This window comes from Cryptomeria japonica, chromosome 11 (assembly GCF_030272615.1).
Source record: "Cryptomeria japonica chromosome 11, Sugi_1.0, whole genome shotgun sequence".
NCBI lineage: Eukaryota > Viridiplantae > Streptophyta > Pinopsida > Cupressales > Cupressaceae > Cryptomeria > Cryptomeria japonica.
In genome coordinates, this window is record NC_081415.1 from 267,273,825 (window position 1) to 267,296,431 (window position 22,607).

The 22,607-nt window shown below is 36.2% G+C and overlaps 1 protein-coding gene across 1 annotated transcript in view; it reads right to left on the reverse strand.

Annotated features, from left to right (window-relative positions):
- LOC131069725 (uncharacterized) overlaps positions 1 to 22,607 on the reverse strand; it is a 75,767-nt gene that overhangs the window by 46,055 nt on the left and 7,105 nt on the right. Inside the window, exon 2 of the mRNA XM_058005260.2 lies at positions 18,981 to 19,092. Within this exon, the coding sequence (XP_057861243.2) occupies positions 18,981 to 19,092 (112 nt within the window). The remainder of the gene's footprint in view (positions 1 to 18,980; positions 19,093 to 22,607) is intronic.

Below are 22,607 nucleotides of genomic sequence, written 5' to 3' on the forward strand. Positions count from 1 at the left end.
AAAGACTAACTTTAATATTTTGTGTAGACATCAAATGGAGATCCCAGAGTTAGAAAATCAAGCCAGATCAAGGACGATCAAGCAAGGACGGCCTTCTTTGGACTAACGTCATCAAGGGCGACTTCTCCAATCCAGCATTCCAAGGCGAGGTATATCAATCGTCCTACACATCAAAGAAAAAGAAGTCAGAGCAAGGGTTCGTTGAAGAAGCAGATAGTTTCATAAGAGTTAATTAAAGCTAGCTTCTCAACAACATCAAGTTGAATATCTACCAAGTTACAAGTGTCAGACGAGGTGGCATCCTAGTCATCACTTCTCTAGTCAGTGTGGTCCACCTCAGCATGTCCAGAATCAATGTACCTAACTCATGGAAGGTGGCACAAACTTCGATGTACCTACCCCAGAGAATTTTCCATTGGTTGAATTTTCCAGAGAAGACATGTGTCCTTAAAATACAATTTTATCATTGGTCAAGCATTAAATGTTATGTAATGGTTGTAACAAACCCTAATTAGGGTTTCATTATTGAATCTTGGCCATTGATCTCGAATTGATCTTAGCCATCGAATTGTATTGTGGGCACTATATAAGCCCCGACTCTTCATTTTGTAAAGGCAGTTAGAAGGAGTTAGAAAGGAGAATAGAATAGAAGATAGAGAGTCAGTAGTTAGAATAGCAAATTAGTCTAGTAATTAGAGTAGAGTAGAGGGAGAAGGCAAAGATTGTTGCCAAGATGTTGTTGTAAAAGACTTATGAAACTTCATTGAAGAAATGGTGAAATTTATGGGTCGATTTGACAATTTGCATGGTCTCTATACTTCTCATGTTTGATTTCATGTTATTAGATGAGTGGAAGAAATGTGTTTGATTGATGGTGAAATTCGTATATCCATACTACTAGCAGTTTGTTGATTGCAGACTTGCCTTGCGTAGTCAACTGGAATCATTCAGCTTAAGCTTAACTTCAATTATCGCTTCTTCATTGATATGCATCAGCCTGATGGTGTCTATGCCTGCAGTGATGATTCAAACATCATAAAGCTTTCCTTCGAAGATCGCACTAGCCTTGCAGAGATGGTCCTGCGATGTCAAAACAAGACTTAGTTAGAATTTCATCAAAGATCATTCATTGCTCTTACATTCTTAAGTGTTAGGATTAGATCCATTCCTCGCCCTCGTCTTTTTTCCTTTTTTCCAAATCTAAGGCAGTAAAATCCTGTGTTCCAGCAATATTCAAAGCAAATCAGAAGTTCATTCATCAAGTGTAAGTCCCCTTGTGATTCCAGCAAATCACATCATACCACAGAGAGCTTATCCACACATAGAGATCCTACATACAAGAACCTTGAAGTTTCTCCGATTGATCCTTTTCGCGATATCTTCAGCATTCGGAAACTTTACTCAAGAGAGGATAAGGTACCTTTAGGTATTTTATTCTGTGTTTGATAGTGTACAAAATACACGTCAACACAACTCTATACATAGCAGTTCCCTCAAATTGGATACTCCACCATTTCTGAATATTACTTTTGATATCAGGGTGAAGGGTCCACATTTTTTCAAATCTAAAGGGGAAGTGTCTCCTATTAATTGAGTCAACAATGAAGGTGATAGGAAAGTGATCTGACCCAGCCCGAATGTGGGCGGACATAGAACAGAAATAATGACTATACCAGTCATCAGAGATGAGAGTCCTGTCAAGACAAACTTGGATAAGATCATTACCAGTTCTCCTGTTAGTCCAAGTGTAATTGCATCCTTGTATTTCCACATCATTGAGAGCCTGAGTATTAATGAAGTCCATAAGGGCCAACCTACTTTCCAGCTATGAGGGGCTTCCTCCAAATTTTTTCTCCTCTCTCAATGGAGTATTGAAGTCTCCCATGCCCAGCTAGCTAAGATTTTTGAAGCTGTCCCTAGCTTCTATAAGTTTTTTCCAAAAGGAATTTCTAGCCTTCAAAGTATTGGGAGAATAAATGTTAGTGAGGACCCATGAAGTACCATCTTTTAAATGCTCAAATTTAATACAAGAGAAATTATTTTCCTGAATAAGAACATGGCCTTTGACAGTATTAAGGTTCCAGATGGTAGCTATGCCTCCTGAAGCACCTTCCAAACTACCACCACTGACATTACCATTTTTGAAAAACTTCAAAGATTCAACTTTTTCTCTACTCATTTTGGTTTCTTGAATTAGAAAAACATCAGGTTTACTATCCCTTATCATATTCCTAATGATGTCATGTTTATGAGGATTATTGAGTCCCCTAATATTCCAAGAGATAATCTTCATAGTTACCGATTCCTAACTCCTTAAGAGTCTTCTGGGTCCCATCTGCAATATTCTTACTGGCCTCCTTGTCTCTGACTTTATGGTTAGAGGGTTGACCTGGGGAAGAGGAGATATACCCAACATCAACTTGAGCTATTTTGCTGGATTTCCTTAGATGAGAAGCCGAGGGAGTGGTTCCTTTCTTGTTCCTATATTTTGGTATTTTCCACTCAAGATCTGTATCAGGAGCCGCTTTCGGGTTACTGAGGATTTTGGAAATTTCTTCTTCGTTACCCCAGTTAGGGATTCTAGAAGCATTTAAATCATTGTTTACTGTTTTTGAGCTCTGGTCTGAGTCCAAAAGGTTCATACCCAGTATTGCACATTTTTGGGCTTCTTGTATTTCAGAACTTGTCATGAGCAGTGAAGAGTCAGTCTTTTCTTCTTGGGAGCTAGGATATCTCCCCTTCCTCAAGTTGGTCATCTTTCTCTTGCAGTTCCTTTCCCGCATAAGTGTCAACTACCACTTCGGCTATGTCATTTGAAGATTCAGTCTGATCTTTCAGTTCCTCTGTTCAAGTTGTAACCAAGGTGTTGACTTCGGTTGACTCATTTCTCAATACTTCCTGGGTTGAAGGGCTAGAGACAGAAGTTAAGGACACTTCCTTATTCTCCCCCAATGGATCAAACTGATTATAGTCTGCTTCCTTGTTCTCTGAGTTTTTAACTTGCCATACCATTTTTTCTAGAACCTTTTGATTTTCAGTCTGGGGTTTAGACTGCTTGGATTCTACTTTCGGCTTGATTGGACAGGATTTTGCCCAGTGACCTACTTTTTTACAATGTAAGCAGGCAAAGGGGAAAGATTCATATTCAATTTGTTGTTTCCATGTTCCCAACTTTGACACTAGATCTATCTATTCCAGCATATCTGCGTCATGGGCTATCCCTCCACAAAACCTTGCATGAGTGAGTCTCCTTTTTGAAGCTGTGACTGGGTCTATAGAGAGGAGTTCACCAAAGGAGTTTGCAATTCCTGAGAAGATGCTTTCTGCCCAATATTCAAGAGGCAAACCTAGTAGCTTTACCCATACTGGGACTTGTGCCAAAAGAGAGTCATTCATGTTCAAATTCGGATGCCATTTTCTAAGAACTAAAGCTGTCTTTCCTACCATCCAGGGACTCCCACATAGTATTCTTAATTTATCTTCTTCACATGAAAAAGTAAAAGACAGGAGGCCTTTAGGTAAGGCCGAGATTTCAACATTACCCTTCAGGGCCCATTTTCGTTTGACATAAGCCCTAACAACTTCGATATTAGGACGCGAACCCATAAATTTGCCTACCAAGGAATTTGACATACTATTTATATTATGATCCTGAACCAGATCAGGAATAGAGATAGCGAACTTTCCACCAGAAGGATCAAAAATATTCTTGACAGGAGTTAAAGAGGATTTACCAGATGGTTTAGTTCCAAAAAGGGAAGACCATTTTTTTGTTTCTTTTCTGCTCTCCAAGGACTCATCACGTGGGATGGGCCCCCCGTTGGACCCCTCCCCCAAAAGCCCAAAGGAACCCTCTTTCTTCTTTGGCAGAGTACCACCAGTCTGCGGGATGTCAACAGCCTCTGAAATGTCCGAAGGCTTATCCTTCTCTCCTATGGGGCCAGCTACATTGTTCTGGCCACTCCCACCATTGGAACCAGAGTTCCCGCCTTGCAGAGAATTTGAATTTTGAATTCTCCCATTGTCGCTTCCTACTCCCCCTAGCTCTCCCATTCCACCAAGAAAATTTATCAATTATTGTGTTGATTGGGATGAATTTTATAATTTTTTATTTAAAATAGTATACCAGTATAGGAAATTCAAGTTGAATATATGTCAATCAAATTTGGATCATAATTTTTGCAAATACACTCATAAATGAGTTACTCTCCAACTAATTTTTCTTTTAAATCATATTATATATTGTAATCAAAGAAACGGGACTCGGACTGGGAAAGGCCGAATCGGACTCGGACTCGGGACTCAAACTTAGACTCGGCTTCAGACTTGGTTGGACTCGGAAAAGTGAAAAACTCAAGAAATTTAGAGATTTTTATAGATTTAAAACTTGTTTCATGCACCCTTTATTGAATACACCTTAAAAACACAATAACATCATCAAACTCGGCTCATTTGATTACATACACAAGTATACATCAATCACATTAGCATAAATGCAAATTGTAGTTGAAGGAAATAACAAACATAAATATATAAATATTGTCAAATGTATACAATATTGCAAAACTCATGGAATAAAAAATCCATGTCATCATATGATCATCATCAAATGTTCCACACAAATACCAAAGGTAAATACAACTACAAGCCTATGGCTCAGAGGAGCGTGCACCCTCTCACCCTGGCCCCCTGCGAAGGCATTTAAGGTAGGTCCTAGATGATTCGGCAGCCATAGTCCCTCCCCATGACACCATGCCATGCTCACCAACATCAGGAACATCTATGTCACTATCAGTATCTCTTGTCTCTCCTCGTGCTCTCTGCTCCTCTGCCATGGCTACAGCCTCAACCTCTCTATCTACCTGGTCGATCCAATCAATGTCAGACTCGGAGGTTAAATTTTCCCTACTTCTATCGACGCAGTTTCCCCCCATATTTATCAACGAGGGTTTGGGGCAGTGCTCCCTATCGCAATACAAGGAGGGGTCAAGGGGCAGCGCCCCACGAGGCCAAAAAGACTTTTATTATTTAGTAAAGGCATCAGGTGTTATTTTTCTATTGGCTGACATGTTGTAACCCTAATTTTTCTCATTCTCAGGCAGAGGTTGTAGTGAACAAAGATGAGATTATTCATTTTACAAAAAAAATTTTAAAATGCATTTTTTGGCCTTTTTTGGGCCTTGCCGCCGGCCGAGTCCCACGCACAGGACTCGCCAAGTTTGGCGAGTTTATGCCAACCTCAGTCGAGCCCGAGTCCAAGCTCCAGAGACTCGGTGAGCATGTCTCGGACTCGGACTCGCTGAGTTCGGCGAGTTTCGAGCAATTTTCTAATCTCCGATTGTAATACGGATTACACTGATAAAAAGACATTTTCATATAAATATAACATATATATTAATTACATGTATTTTATAAATATGTTTAATCAAACCATGTAATATATTGTCATAAATAACATTTCAATTCTAATAATATGAATAGTGACATATAAAAAAACGTTTTATTATATTGTTTTGGATGCACTCGTATGTTTACTTAATTATAATATATATTGTTTTGTATTGATGAAAATTTGAGAGATAATAGAGTATTTTATCCTCAAATTACTCTTGTAACTTAATTAGTTAACATAAATTTAAATAATTAAAATTGTCTATTTTAGTTCAAATATGAATTTGAACTCTTTTGTAATTATATAATATCTTAAATATTATATACATTTAAGTATATAAATTTATATTTTAAAAACACTGGAGAATTGTTATGATTCTAATATTTAATTCCACTAAGTAAATAATGATCATCTATTTCAAATATTCACTTTTCAAAGTTTTACCAAAGACCGCCTTCAATAAAATGTGTTGGAGAACTCTAAAGCATTGGAGAAGCCAAAAATATTCAGTGGATGGTAATGTGCATTTTGTGCAAACAATGCAGTTCATCCACTTGCAAATGTACTTAGAGTGTTTTTGAACACATACATTTGAAGAAATGCAACCATCTAACACAACAACAAATGAATGACTTGGTGTTCATTCACCATAACCTCTGCTTGAAGTTAAAGAAAGCTCGATGAGAGAGTTTTGGAATACTTGCAATCATAATTATAAATTGTAATCATTGTTTTTTTTAATTTCACTTTCGATTGCCGAATCAATTTCTATAAGGAAAATATTAAGTACCATTGAGGAAGACCAGCCAATTGACCTTGAGATCAATCCAAATTCTGAGTTGATTGCAAATGATACATTCTTGATCCTGATGATTTTGATATCCTAATAGAGTCAACCCTGATGGTGATCTAGTTGAACAACTTAGCAGAGGCCTTGACTAAGAGCATCATCAGGACCTGCAAGTCTCTAGTGTAGCCCTCTTCGTACAAGAGTCATTGGCTACATCTGATTTTTTGGCAATTGAAAATTTGAAAGCTATTAGCATCCAGTTATTTTTTATGCACTATGCAGTATGCAAAATAATCAGCAATATGAACATACATTACAAAAATCTATATCCCACTGTCCAAAAATCCTGAGCTAAACTCTCTATTTTGTTCTCTCTCTATATCTTCATCTGCTATTTTTGTGGCTGGATTTGGACGATAGATTTGATGGACTTGAAAAGCACTGAGAGGGGGGGGTGAATCAGTGACACCAAATAAAACACTACTTCAAATACTAACTGGTAGATGAACTTAATCAAGCATGTAAACAAAATACATGCTATCCAAAAGGATATAACATCCACAAAAAGTAAAGCGTCCACCATAACACAAGTGTTTATACGTGGAAAACCCAAATAGGTAAAAACCACGGTGAGATGGAACTCACAAGTTAACTATCTGCAGTAATAGATAACTGACCGGTTAAGGTCTTACAAAGTGCTCTGCTAGGAGCGAATCTTGTTAGAGATCCCAAGCTTGATTAGAAGCTTATACCCTGTTACGAGTACTACCCTGTTAGGAGTAACCTCGTTGGAGGATTTGAGAATCCAAACTAATGGATCACCTTGTTAGAGGATTTGTACAATGAAGCTTGTTAGAACTTACCCAATTAGGGGATTTGATTCTGTTGTAATGATTAGAAAACAACAAGAATGGTTTGATCTGTTCTGAGTAGCACAATACTTGCTTGATCAGATCATTCTAAGTACATTCAACACTGCTCTTCATCTTAACACTTATCGCTCTTCAACAAAAGCTTTCACTCTTTATGCATATCAGTATTCGCATAATCTCCTCTCTATCACTATATATTTCAAATGATTCACTAAGATGTCTTAATATAAACATTCAAATCTTGTGTCGGCCTAAGGAAATCAAAACACAATTTCCTAGGTGAAGTGTATCTAGACAAGTAATCATAACTCATCACAAAAATGACCGTCAAGAAGTCGGTGTTGATAACTCATCACAAAATCAGATACCGGTTAGAATAGTCAATACTGGTTGGAACAAAACATGTGATCCGTTGTCCTGGAATCTTCCGGTCGATCTCCATCTTCATCTTCATCTTCATTTTGATGTCGACTTAGTGTAGCCACAGTTTATCTCTTAAGCACATACTGGCTGACACAGAGTACCGATTAAAGATAAACCTTAAACATACTGGTTGACAGTGTAAACCAATTGAAGTTACACTGGTAGTCAATGTAATCATATGTGTGTGTGAGAGTGTTTCATCAATGACAACAAGTGATGAATACAATACAATCATCATCAAGCCAACAATCTCCCCCTTTGGCATTGATGGCAACACTTAAAAAAAAGTTTAGAGTAATACAATACCGCTAAGTGTGCATAATGCATACACAACATATTTACACATGTGCTCATACTCCCCTTTAATGCAATACTCCCCCTTAATGCATGCATAAATACAAAATTTTCAAAAACTCCCCCTTTGACAACAATGCCAAAATGATAAAGTAAAAAATATACATATATATATAGAAAGTCTGTATCAAAGTGTTCAGCATATCTTACAACTTAAAAAAATGGTTCATGCATTGGCTAATCTCATAAAAAAATCATTGAAGTTCTGCTTCATCTGGGATAAAGCATTTTCCCATGATTCCAGTATGTTAGCAGTGTACTCAAATGTAGACATCAACTGGGAATGAAATTCTTCCATTGAGTCTAGTGTGCAGGTTTCAGGAGTAGCAAGAATAGCTTCTACATTGGTGTAGGCTCTCTGAAGAATGTCAATCCGTGAGGTGAGTTGACTCTTGAGCTCTTTTAGAGATCGAAATCTCTTAGCCTTCTCATTATCATTCTTGTTCAGTCTGTCATGCAAATCACCTACAGACCGGTTAAAGGCATGAATGGAGTCCTGGAGTGGGACATATGCCTTGCATATCCATTCCATTTCTTGCTCTATTTCAATTTGACTCTTAGAAATATCAGAGTAAAAGAAAGAAACATTGGAGGTAGAGGCAAGATACTTTCCTCTAGATTCAATAGCTTTCTTCAACAGACTTCCATTATTAGATAGAGCCATTTTGCCACTTTCAATGTTCTTTGCCAATTTATCTCCATATTTCTTCTTGTGGCTCTTCTCAGCAGACATTTGAGCAGCATCTTAAAGCGACTTGATTTGATCAGATGCATCAACAACTAACTGACCAAGTTTGCTAATGGGTGTAGGAAGATGTGCAACAGCTGTTTCCGGTAGTAAACCAAACAAAATTTCTACTGCATTCTGGATTGTCTCTGCTTCAATCCTTTGCTCTTTTAGTCTCTTCTTGTGTGGTCGAGATTGCATAACATTAGCAATCTTCATCATTTCTGATGCACTCAAGGTGTTCATGTCAATGGGTCCTGAAATACAAAGAGTCATCATCATCATCTTCAAGTAGTTTCTGCTTCGCCGATTCAAGGGGTACACTCTTAATGATAGCTCTCTCTGTGTTCTACTCTATAGTTTCTCCAGGTAATTGAGTGACAACTTTCTTAGTAGACTCCTTTTGAGTATTTTCAATGACCGGTGGAGATTGGGGTTTCTCCAGTTGTTCTGTTGTCGGTTCATTATCCACTTTTAGTTGAACAGCTGATTGATCAACTAATGTAACCTGTACTTCAATGATTGTAGGAGGCTCCATATCTGGTGCAGTAATGTCTGTAGATAGGTCTACTGTATTCTAATCATCTTCATCAACAAGAATAATGGATTCATCCTTCTTCTTGATTGGATAGACTATGTCAGCTTGAACAATCTCCTCTTCATCCATTTCCGGTCGAGGAACATCATCTGTAGTATTATCCTTATTGCTAGAGTGGACAACCTCTTCCCTCTTTTTGATTACACAGGCTAGCTGATGTGTCTCAGACTCAATAACTGTCCTTTTTGCATTAAGAAGCTTCAATCTTCTCATTTTAAAATCAAAATATACTGACATTGTCAAACCTATTTCTTCCTAATGTCTTCATTGTTCTCTCAAAAACTGTGTCAGGTTTGTAGGTAGCAATATCTATAGGTGTAGTTGCCTTCGGCACTACCTTTACCTTCTTGGGTGTTCTTCCGGTTGCTTTTTCCTTCTTTGGTTCTTCTTCAGATTATGTACCCTCAAACTCTGGTTGCAAAATCAATTTTTGATTTCTCTTCTTTGGTGCACTCTCCTTCTTTACATATACTTTAGGTGTTGGTTCCTTCTTGGTTAGGACACTCTGAGTCACCTTTGTGGTCTTTTTCACAGGAGATTTTTCATCAGACTTCTTTTTCTTTCCTTTCACATTAGCTACAGGTGCAGTACCGGTTTCTGTTGGTGCAACTTGGACTGCCACAATGTCCAATTTTGCCTTCTTTTTATCTTTAGACGATGCTAACAGGGTATTAGCATAGCCAACCAGTAAATCATGATTAACCTCGTAGCTCATATCTTCCATCTCTCCCTCTCTAGGTTCAATTGCTTGCATCAAGCAAAAGTCAGTGGTAACAATGAAGACTATGTCTTTTTCGAAGTGTTTTACCACATCTTCAGGTAACCTCATTCTCATGCTCATCTTTTTTCTGAAATTCATTAAAATACTTATTCACGGCAGCTGAAAAAGTATTCTTCACAGCCTTAATGTTGTTCTTGATCTGTGCAGTGACCGGTAGGTCTTTGGACCATTCAATATCTCCAATACCCGGTAGGAAGTTCTGAAAATAGAAAAATAATCCGGCTAATAGTTGACCATATTTGAACTTTTGAGTGTTGTTCTTAATGGATTGCAAATTTTGAAATAATTGCACTCTGATGGCTTCACAGATATCATAATCTGCATTATCAACAATCATTCTATGTGTTGTGTGAATTGCTGCAGATGGAACATTGTTAAGTCTACTGGAGTAGAATACCCAGTAGCCTATCACCATTGCTACTAGTTTCACTGTAGGGTCTCTAATATTGTTGATAGAAAAAGCACGCTTATCAGATGTAGAACCGGTTAATTTGAAGACAGTATCCTTTGAAATTCTTCCTAGCACAGGAATTTCACTGGTTGAGAAATAACCCGTTATAGCCCTAATAGCTTCCTTGGTTATTGTATGAGTCCTTTCCAAATACATATTCTCTCCATGGACTCGACTTAAAATGATTCTTATGTGTTCTTCCTCAAAATCTTAAAGAAAATAGGCGGCATTATGAAAACCTTTTTCAAAAACACTAGCATATTTTGTTTCAATCTTTCCGCTCTTATCATAGAGTGATTTCAACTGTGTATAGATGTGTAGAGTTCCTAAATCTTCTATCTTGCAATCTATATAGCTGGACAAGTCACCTTTGACCACAACACCACTCGGGACTTGTGACAATGCATTATAAGACATAATTTGGTCTACCTTTAGAGCTTCCTCAGGCTCATCAGTGATCATTAACCTCTCTACAGACTTAGAAGTAGATGTCATTCTAGATAAACAAGTTTCGAAGCGGTATACTCAAAGAAATACCTTGTTTCTTGCACGATGCTCCGTTTCTCGGTTGAAATGTCCAAATGCACACCCATCCACCTCTCTGCAACTTTCGATTCAACTTGATTCCTCTAATCACAAATCAATTCACCAATTGATACCAAGACAATCTTGTTCAGCTCTGCAATCACTTCAAATTTATTTCTCGAAAGAGTTAGGGTAAAAAAGATAAAGTAAAACTTGCTTTTGTCCCTTTTTACCAACTGTAATAAATGCTTGCACTTTAGGTTACAAACCCTAATTTCACCGCTTAAGTGAAATACCGGTTGATAACACGTCAACAAAAAGTCACCAAAATTCATAATTCAAAAGCTCTTTCCCGCTCATTTTACAAGGGGTCCGGAGATGTTTTACCATTAAGCTCCCCTTAGCCGTGTTAAACAGGCTTACGTCACCGATGTTGGGTTCTCTTCACTGGGTGAAGAAACAGTTTCTTCTCCATGCAAGTCATCACCTTTCTTTTTCCAAATCTGATTCATATCTTCTCTGGTTTCCTCAACATCAACTTTCTGCTTGCCTTTCTGATCCTTGAAAGAGTTGACCGGTTTGCTATTTCTTGATCTACAAAATTTTGCTACTAAGTGCCCCGGTTTGTTGCAGTGGTAACAAACCATACCAAATGATCTCCAGGGTCTTGCATTTCCTCTTCCTGTTCTTCTTTTGCAGTTCATAGCCACATGACCAAAGTTATTACAGAAGGTACAAACAACATTGTTACATTTTCCATCTCGAATGGACTAAACCGGTTGCCATAGGATCTTTGCCAGTTCAGGTTTACCCAGTTATCAAAGTTCCTTATCCGGTCACCATTTGGTCTAGGATGCATGTGTGGTACAGGATTGTTTGATCCATATCTGCACTCAATATGTCTATGCCCATACATTCCACATGTGTAGCAATGACCTTCAAACTTTCTAGACACATACCTAGCATTAGTGTTGTAATTTGTATTTCTGTTAGGTTTGTCTCTACAAACATTTGCAGTATGACCAGGCTTATGACAAACAAAGCAGACAGGTTTAAAAACCTTCTTACCGGTAGTCTTATTGACTTTAGGAGCAGTTTTGTTCTTTGTACCGAAGGATTCACCTTTTTCAGTTGTACGAAAACCAAGTCCAGAGATATCACCCTTCATTCTCTATGATTGAATTTGTTCTTCCAGCATGGTAGAACTTTTGACGAACTTCTCCAATTTCTCATTGGCTTCAGTAAGCTTTTTGACAAGATCTTCATTATGCTTAGACAGGTTCTCTTTCAGAGACGATGCTAACTCAAGATCTAGCTTTAGGTTCTCTTTTTCTTCAGTTTCAGCAATCAAGTTCTCATGCATAGTGTCTTTTTCCTGTTTGATCTTTATAATCTCTTACCTCGATAAGATCTTCAGCAGCTCTTTTGGCTTCCAGTTCCTGAATCATGCAGATAGTGAGACCTTCTAGCTGTCTCCTTAGATTCAGTTTCTCACCGTTCACCTTTTCAACTTCATCTACTAAAGATTCAATATTGGCTTCATCTAAAGAACTATTATCAGATATTTCTAACAGTTTTTCAGATAGCTCTCTCCTTTTGACTTGAAAAGCTTTTAGTTTGCCCCTAAGGGATTCAACTTCATTTCTACTAGCTTCTAGCTCTCTAGCCATCTCGAAGTAGCTCCTATCCCCCATAGTAGTTTCAAGACTCCCTTCTAAGCGGTTAGGCTTCAAAGAAGTTAGGCTCCGATACCAATTGATGGACTTGAAAAGCATTGAGAGGGGGGGGTGAATCAGTGACACCAAATAAAACACTACTTCAAACAATAACCAGTAGATGAACTTAATCAAGCATTTAAACAAAATACATGCTATCCAAAAGGATATAATAGCATCCACAAAAAGTAAAGCATCCACCATAACACAAGTGTTTATACATGGAAAACCCAAATAGGTAAAAACCACGGTGAGATGGAACTCACAAGTTAACTATCTGTAGTAATAGATAACTGACCGGTTAAGGTCTTACAAAGTGCTCTGCTAGGAGCGAATCTTGTTAGAGATCCCAAGCTTGATTAGAAGCTTATACCCTGTTACGAGTACTACCCTGTTAGGAGTAACCTCGCTAGAGGATTTGAGAATCCAAACTAATGGATCACCTTGTTAGAGGATTTGTACAATGAAGCTTGTTAGAGCTTACCCGGTTAGGGGATTTGATTCTGTTGTAATGATTAGAGAACAACAAGAATGGTTTGATCTGTTCTGAGTAGCACAATACTTGCTTGATCAGATCATTCTAAGTACATTCAACACTACTCTTCATCTTAACACTTATCGCTCTTCAACAAAAGCTTTCACTCTTTATGCATATCAGTATTCGCATAATCTCCTCTCTATCACTATATATTTCAAATGATTCACTAAGATGTCTTAATATAGACATTCAAATCTTATGTTGGCCTAAGTAAATCAAAACACAATTTCCTAGGTGCAATGTATCTAGACAAGTAATCATAACTCATCACAAAAATGACCATCAAGAAGTCGGTGCTGATAACTCATCACAAAATCAAATACCGGTTGGAACAAAACATGTGATCCGTTGTCTTGGAATCTTTCGCTTGATCTCCATCTTCATCTTCATCTTCATTTTGATGTCGACTTAGTGTAGCCACAGGTTATCTCTTAAGCACATACTGGTTCACACAGAGTACCAGTTAGAGATAAACCTTAAACATACCGGTTGACAGTGTAAACCAATTGAAGTTACACCGGTAGTCAATGTAATCATATGTGTGTGTGAGAGTGTTTCATCAATGACAACAAGTGATGAATACAATACAATCATCATCAAGCCAACAAGATCCAAGCAATCATTTGTGGTTTTCTCCCAAAGGGTTTCCACGTAAATCTTGTGTTTCCTAGTCACTAGATTTTGTGTGGATGCTTTATTGTGGTTGTTGAATTTTAATAAGTAAAGGATTGTGTTATACTGATTCACACACCACCCCCCCCAACTTCTCAATATAATCGTGTTCTCCTAAGGCCTTTCTTTTGTCCACCCTCTTTTATTACAAGGATACACCTCATAAAATTCCATTATCCTTTCAGATTATTTTGACTTTTGTTTTCTTCATTTTCCACACATTCTTAATAGTGACTACCTCTACAATTATAGATTTGAGATGAGGTATTCCCTTGCCTCCCAACCTTGATCATTTTTTACATGCATACTTTCTTGCACTTCAGAGCTTATTTAATCAGAGAAATCCTCATTACATTCACACATTATTATATACACATACTATTATCTATAATCTCATAGTTTTCTTACGTAAGATCTTGATTATACATTCTTCACTATGAAACTCTGTAATGTCCCCATTTTGCGAGCATCAGAGTTTGTAAGAATTAGACTATCATTTGACCCTCGTAGGCTAATAATTATTGATAGAGGGCCTCGTGTGGCAGTTACTTGGTGATTAGAGACATTACTCTTCAGCTGGATTCAGGTTTTGGCCTTTGCACAGGTTTTTTGACTCAGATTGGCACACTTACTATTTATAGTAAGTTACTATTCAGGGTTTCTATTTTTAGACAAGCATCCAATCACATGGAGAACAAGGAGAGTCGACTCCTGGCTCAGATGGTTTAGCAATCAAACAAGTACATCAAGAGATATTAAAGTTTAAGTGACTTAAGTGATTTATTTAATATTTTAATATTATTATAAAGTTCTAAAGTAACTTTATAATAATAAAGTCACTTTAATATAATAAGTTCGTTAAGTGAATAATTTAATGTGGGAATAAATCTTTTATCCCACATTGGCCAGGAAGGTGTTTGAGCTCTCTTAAGGAAAGAATAAAAGGAAAGGCAAGAGTTCATTCTCGGCATCCAGTTGATGAATAGTATTTTGATTGATTTTTATTGTGGAGCCTAGGGCTTTCGCAATTTTCTTCTTTGATCATAGGAAACGGAAACTTCCTATTGATAGCAATTTTAAAGGTGTGAAATAACACCTGAATTATTGCAGTTGTGGGAAAGAATACTTCAGTTCTTTCATTTGTGCAAATTGGTGGAGTTTTCTACAAGGGTTTGAAGTTTATTGTTGAAGAACATTTATAGTTGGTTGTGAATCATCCTTCTTTGGCACATGGAGTTATATCATTCTTGTTGGGAGAGATTATCAACAAATTATTCAAGGTTTTAAGAGCAGATTGCAAGTTTGTGCTTGCTGCTACAGTGCGCGTGAACAATGCGCATGAACAGTGCGCGTGAACAGCGCCGCGCTACAGTATTTGTGCAAGTTTCTTCATCCACTACTATAGTACTCGCGTGAATAGTACCCGCGTGAATAGTGCCGCGCTACAGTGATGCGTGAATAGTAAAATCGCTACAATATATTGCATCTTAGTTGAGTCTACTCAAGGGTTCTTCAAGGGTTTTAATTGCTGCTCATTTCCAGATTAGTTGCTGCTGTCATGACATTGAAATTTGGGCAGAATTTATAATTGTTGGAGGCCGTACTATAGCAGCAGCAGCCACACATGTTGCTTCACAATTTACATGGTATTTGAGTTGCTACATTACCCACAACGTAGGCGCTTCATTGGATCAGGTTCTCTTGCATTTAATTTCAGTATTTAATAGACATTCGAAGTTGGTTGTATGCTGCCATTGTATTCAGACCTGGGTATTTTGTTTCATATCATATTCAGCTGTCAGCCAAGAGTCTTGGCCCTTTCATATCTGTGGTAATTGGGACATCAATAAAAAGGAGTTGCATATGATATATTTGTAGTATTTATTTCAGTTTGCAAGATAACTGTTTGTCTTAATGTCCCTAGCTGAAAGTCAACATTTCATAATAGGAATTGCATGGCAAATGTTCGATAAAATGCTTATGGCTGTAGCTCTCATTTCCATACTCTAGTTTGCAGCATATGTTATTTGTACTTTCTTTATTCCTTGGTGAAACATCATTGAAAACTCAAGCAAAACCCAAACACTGAAAACATTGAAAAATCAAACAAAGGCAGAAAATTGTGGTTGGTTAGAGTCCACCAGGTGTGGGTTCTTACAAACTCCTCTATAAACATTCAATAGGTTTTAGAATATTCCAATGGTAAGAAAGAAAATAAAATTTCAATGGCCTTTCTCCATTACCTTATTTTGTTATATAAGACTTTGCATCAAAATATAAATGTCCTACAATTTTCATCATTAGATCCACTAGATCCTTTCTAGCTAAGTAGAAAAAAAATTGCTAGCTTGGATTGTACTCAACTTTTTCCAAAGCGTCTTTCAGACCACCTTATTACTTGTCCTATTTTAGGTTTCTGGTCAGGTTTGAATATCTAAAGTATAAGGAACCAGTCAGTTCATTTCTCTGTCCTCCCTTTAATTCACTACTGGTTTGAAATCCTTGAAATAAATTAGATGGGCCATTAATACCCTTTGCAAGTCAAGACTTAAACCTGCCATTGATTCCATTGTGTTCTATACACTAGCATATTCGTGGTGCAATTATTATCCCACGTTGTTCACATGAAAAACTTTTTGATTGCTTATAAAGATAATTTATATTACAATGAATTGCACAAGGAAAAGTCTGCTCAAGCAACCGGTTAAGTGAAGAACCCCTGTATTTTAGAATGATTGCAATATAAATGGATGACAAATGGAAAAAAGTAAGTGGTTGGTACAAGAAGAGGTTGGATCTTGAAGGACTATTGGATGGTAAGCCAATCAACAGCTACAAAAGCTTGTTATTCCTCATTGAAAGTAGTTAAATGATGATAAAAGTCTTGAATGATCATTAGATCATTACTAATTAGCTCTTCAATGTTCAAAATTTCCCTTCTCTCTCAAATCTGACAATCAATTGAAAATGCAAGGAAGGTCACAAAATACCATTCAATTATTCATGACTTACAACTCTCATTCACTCTCTCCTCAATGAAAGTACAAGATTTTCACAGAAGCAAACTTACAGCTGGGACTGGTCAATAGTGAATATTTAATTTCCTTAAGTAGCCCCCAAACTGCAGCTCTATGACACATTCATATCTTTCACCATCATTGCACTAAGATCTATGGTCAAGATCAAATCTCAAGACTCACTTCATATTGTAGAATAAAATGAGGATGGGTGTCAAAGGGCCATGAGATGATATGTGATTCAAAGCTGTAAAGGATCTTCACCCTAAGAAGGTAAAGGGATTAAAAAGGTGGTGATCACAAATATCATTCAATCATTCATGACCAGTGGCAGCAAAGGTCCTTCCGTCCTCATAAAAGCAAGAAACTTAAGGCATGCACAAAAAAGATAGCCAATTTAAGGCTGATATCTGACCTCATCTTCAGATTTCATAGGCAAATAAAGAAGATGAAAGAATTTTCAAACATTAAATATTGGCAACTCTTATCGATTCCTTCATTTCCACAGAATACATGAAATAAAGGTGTCAGATGTTGGTTTTGAAGGATTTATGCTTTCAAAAGCTTAAACACAAATGTTATCAGAAACCTTCTTGGTCTGACAGCAATCCTTTGGTTCATTTACATGGGATTTGCAAATTCCTATAATTTATTGCAAGGGTTGAAAAAAAAAATTGCTCACCCAGGTTTACACCACACTAAGTCATATGTGCCCATTCAATCTCTATGGGATTGTAAAAATATGACACACATTCAACACTGTTATATAGAGCATGATTTCTCCAAGAGCAAGCAACATGGCCAGCTCAATCCATCATGCAATGCCTCTTCACAAATCATCAGCAAAATGATATCATTAGATGCATTAATTTTTAGTAAAAGACTCCTAGCAAATAAATCCACACTTCAACCATATAACATCTAGTCAATATGGCCTCAATTAATTACCACTTCAGTTTCTGGTGATCCTGTTAATCATTTACCAGATAACAGACGATTAATGGATGACGGTAATTAAGGGGTTTAGGATAACAACATGAGGAACTGGGTCTTTGCTAACCTCTAAGCATTTGCACCTGGCTATCCAACGCTTGAATGAACCACTTCATGCCATGAAACAGAGGCCATACAATTACACGACACTAGACCTTATCTAATCCATGGTGCACGCTACCATGCAAAAGTGAGGTTTACATTACTAATAAACCAGTCAAGTTGTTCTCCTAGAATATCATATGACTTCTTGAATTTCCTCTATAACTTTTCCTGAGGGATTTTTTCATATGGTTCTTTTTCCTGGATGCGTTCACTTTATGGTTTTAAAGATCATGCTATCTATAGTTTTATTCACCTTTTGGGGGTCATAATTCATTAAGAGTGATAATGACTTGAATGTAGATTGTGACAGCTCCTAATTATGTTGAGATCCCCTTGAATGGACTTTCTGATTTGAGATATTTTAATGACTATAATAAACACTGCTTCAAGCATGCAAAACTTTAACTGGAGTTTTCTTTTAATAAATATTGATCAGTGAGCAAAGCTTTCCATTTGATACAATAGGAAAGACAGATACCAAATTCTAGTATGTACTGAAATTGAAGAATATCTAACAGCATTTGCAAATTTTGGAGAAAATATTAAATCTAGTTATAACTTATGCAAAAATATGGATATTTTATCCATTAGTGAACACTGAATATAGTTAGAAAAAGTACAAAGTTTTTACTTGGTCTTCAAGCAAGCTAGTGACTTATTGTTTTCATTCCTAATAGAGGCAAGTAATCCAGATGTTCCAAGAGGAAATTTTTTAATATAGTGAATTACTACTTTCAAATTGATCATGCTAATTGGTGTATTATTTATCATGCTCATTGGGAGCTCACTTTTCCAAATTTTGTCTAGTATTTTCTACTAATCAAGCATTTATAGAAACCAAGGACCACTTAAGAATTCTAACTCAAAAATGAAGTACTAAACAAGAATAAAGAAGAATCCAATGAGAAAATTTATAAAAAGAATGACAAAACTGGCTTGCATGGAATATTCCAATATTTCAAGGTGAGTTTTCAAGTTGTAGCTAAAATTAATAAACCATAAACTATAACAAAGTTTTATAGCTCACCTCAGCAATGCATTTTCTGAGAAATTTAATGGTTCCTTCTACATCATAGCAGTAATAAACACTTAGAGGATTCTGTTCATATCCAACACTTGTAGGCATTGTAAGGAGATATCTGCAAGATAATTTTTGGTTTTTGTTATGATTACCAAACTTGTTTCATGGAACCTTGCAAATTTTTAATTGAAATATGAAGAAAAAATAACAGTTGTGCAGGCATGAGGCTGGTTCAAATCAAAATATTTAGTCCCTTGAAACAAAATGAAGCTATGAAACCAGATTAATACTACTAAATAAAATGTCTTGAAATGACAACTGGATTTTCTTCAATTTTTTATTTTTTTTGGCATGATCAAGATTTTCATTTTGTCTGGTAGCCATAAACATTGAAGAGTGCAAAGGTGCCATTAGCAGCCAAGTCCCACACTCCAGTAAGAAACTGAAAATGCTATTCCAGAGATGGTGACCAAAGTGAACTTACTTTGATCTGTCTAATTGGCCACCATGAGAATCATGATGAAAATGGCATTAATAGCTGCCTCCATTGTGCAAGTTCAGTTGATCTCTCAAAGGGAGGGAGAAGTTAAGCTTCAAAAGAGACTTCCAGATTACTGACCACATTTTTACACTTGGCAATTGTTGAGGAAACTCCACATCAATCTTCTAAAGCATTCTGCTGTTTTGTAGGCTTTAGGAAGGCCTTTAATTCTGTTCCAGGACATTTAACTTTCCAAGAGGCTGCATGATGTTGGTATTTCAAAATTCCATTATGACATTATTAAAAATAGTCCTTGGCAAATCCTGGAACTTTTTGTGGTCTATCTGATTTTGTTCATGCTAAATATGGTATCAAACAAAACTGTCCTCTATTGTCAATCCATTTTGGTATTTGAGCTGATAAGCTTGAAGAATTTATTGGGCAGCATACTCGTGTAGACAATGGTTGTTAATAAAATTATGTTTTAACTAATATATTGTTTTTTGAAATGTGGACCTCCTCTCTCACTCTCCTAATTCTTTGCCAACGATGTTATGATCCTAATATGATATATTCCTAAGTATAATAAGGATAACAATTGTGGCATGCTTAATCCTGACATAAATATTAGTTAATACACTAATCCTTCTTAATTAGGATGAAAGTCCCTACATAATTAAGCCTAAAAATAATGAAGAGAACTCTATCCAAAATCATTGTATCACCAAATATTGAATTCATATATTGTTATCTGACTATTGGAGGTCACCCCCTCAAAGTGATATGCTATATTTCTGATTTTTACAAATATTTCCAACAAATTCATCACAAGGGTATCAGAGCTACCATTTGGGCCAACATTTTTGTTTCCACCATAACTTCCAAACGAGTACAAATTTGGATCTAATTTTTTCTAGGTTTTGAGGCATGTATTAGATAAGCTCTCAAAAAAGATTAATGACTTTGAAAGTAAATTTTCTGAAATTTATTGAGATTTTATTGCTTTTCATTAATTTGTTCTATAGACCACAATTTTCTGAATTTTTTTTTTAAATTTACATTTTTGGAAAGCTTATCAAAAAAATTTGGCAAGGTTAGTTCTTTTTTATTTTATTGTTAGACAAAATATTTCCTTTAATTTAGTAATCAAAGTTTAGTCAAAATTTTCATTAATTTGCTTTATAGGCTTCAATTTATGGAATTTTTTAACAAATTTTACATTTTTGGAAAGTTGATTAAAATTTATGTAGGGTTAGTTCTTTATAATTTACTATTAGATGCCAAAAACATTCCTTAATTTACCATATAATGCCATGGTCGACAAAGCATTACAATATTTTGAATTAGGATCTTACCAATGGAAGATGAGTGACAAGCAAGGACAAATGTTAAGTTGGAAAGAATTTGGTGAGGATTTAGCAACCTTTTATGAACAATCATGCATTGGAAGCTATTTTAGCCAACTAAAAAATTTTAAACAATTAAGGTCTATAGCTGAATATAATTCTAAGCATTTAAGATTGGCAATTCAAGCTCCTAAGACAACACCTTACTAAAAGCTACAATTGTACATCAATGGACTTATGGAACCAATTCAACATGTTCGTTTTCTGAAACCTTATACACTTATGAAAGCTATGCAACAAGCATTGCATATTGAGAAACAAAACACCACTACGGTAAAACCATGAGAATAACTAACAAAAATGTGACTAATCCTGATAGCAAAAATATGGAGGAAGGAGAAATTAGTAAGCTCTCTCCTCCACAAGAGATAAAGAAGAGAGAAAAAGGCCTATATTGGAATTGTGATAGCAAATGGTGAAAGTGTCATAAGTACTCTTGTAGTGAGAAAAAAAATGAGGTTGAAGAAGTACCTACAAAAGAACCAGATATAAAACTCAAGAATAAGGATTCCAAGGAAAAAGAAAGCACTACCATCTCCCTAAATGCATTGAATAGAACAAATGCACCACAAACACTCAAAGTAATTGGTAATACAAAAAGAAAATTGTGAAAGTGTTAGATGATATTGGTAGCACACATAACTTTATTGATAGAAGATTAGCTAATGAGCTTAATTGTTTTGTTTACCTAGTCTCTAATTTTCAAGTCATGATAGCTAATGGGAAACGGTTACCTTGTGGTGGTAAACGCCATCATATAAAACTCTAAATGGGAAATTATCAACTAGATTCAAAACTGTTTTTTATCCCTATTAGGGAAGTGGATGTAGTTTTTGGTGTGCCCAAGGGAACTGATGTACGCATGGCTAGTGGGTCTAAAAAAGTAATTTAAAAACTCATAAAAATAAACACTTGCAAAAAGCATTGGTTGCCTTAAAGTGAGAGTTTTAACAAGTTTGTAACTCGATTGACAAACACAAATGGCCAAAAACTGCATTTTTTTATCCAAGCTGCCATTGCTAGGTTTTGAAGGTTGGTTCATTTTTTTCTGGAGAGGACTATAGAGAATTTAAACCTACACCAACAGGGAAAAAATAGTTGCACAAAGTATTAGAATATTTAATTATATTTTAGTCAGTTATCTTCAGTTCTATTATTGATGGTCATTTAATTTTCCAGTTCATTTAGATTTTTAGTTTAACTATTGCTTCTTTTATTAGAAGGTGTGGTTAGCTTTTTAGTTTTTAGCTCTTTAGCATTTTTAAGCGTATTTAGCTTTTTCACTTCAGATTGAAGCTTCAGTTGAATGATTTGTTCTTTTTAGAACACCGTCTTGTAATTCTCTATATATACATTGTACATTCATGAATAAAGCATCCAATAATTTTTTCAAGTTATCAAAGCTTAGGATCTTCGAAGGTAGTTTTTGTTTGAAATTTCTGAGGGTTTTTGGGCGAATTTATTTGTCTGCGTTTTTTCAGACTCGACTATGTTTTTGAGCACGATTTCCTACAACTCTTGATTTTTTTTATGGCGGTTTTCATGGGCACGCGACGCGATGGCGGTTTTCGTGTTTTTTTCCTACCTTTTGCAGCCCATGATCTAGGTTTTTGTTCTACACATTTTTTTCTGCCGCGACCTAGGGTTTCGGCCAGTATTTTCTTTCTGCAGATTTTTTTTTCAGGAAAATTACAGGTTTCAGATTTGTAGAATTTTTTATCTTCTGGGTTTTCTAGAATTTTGCGC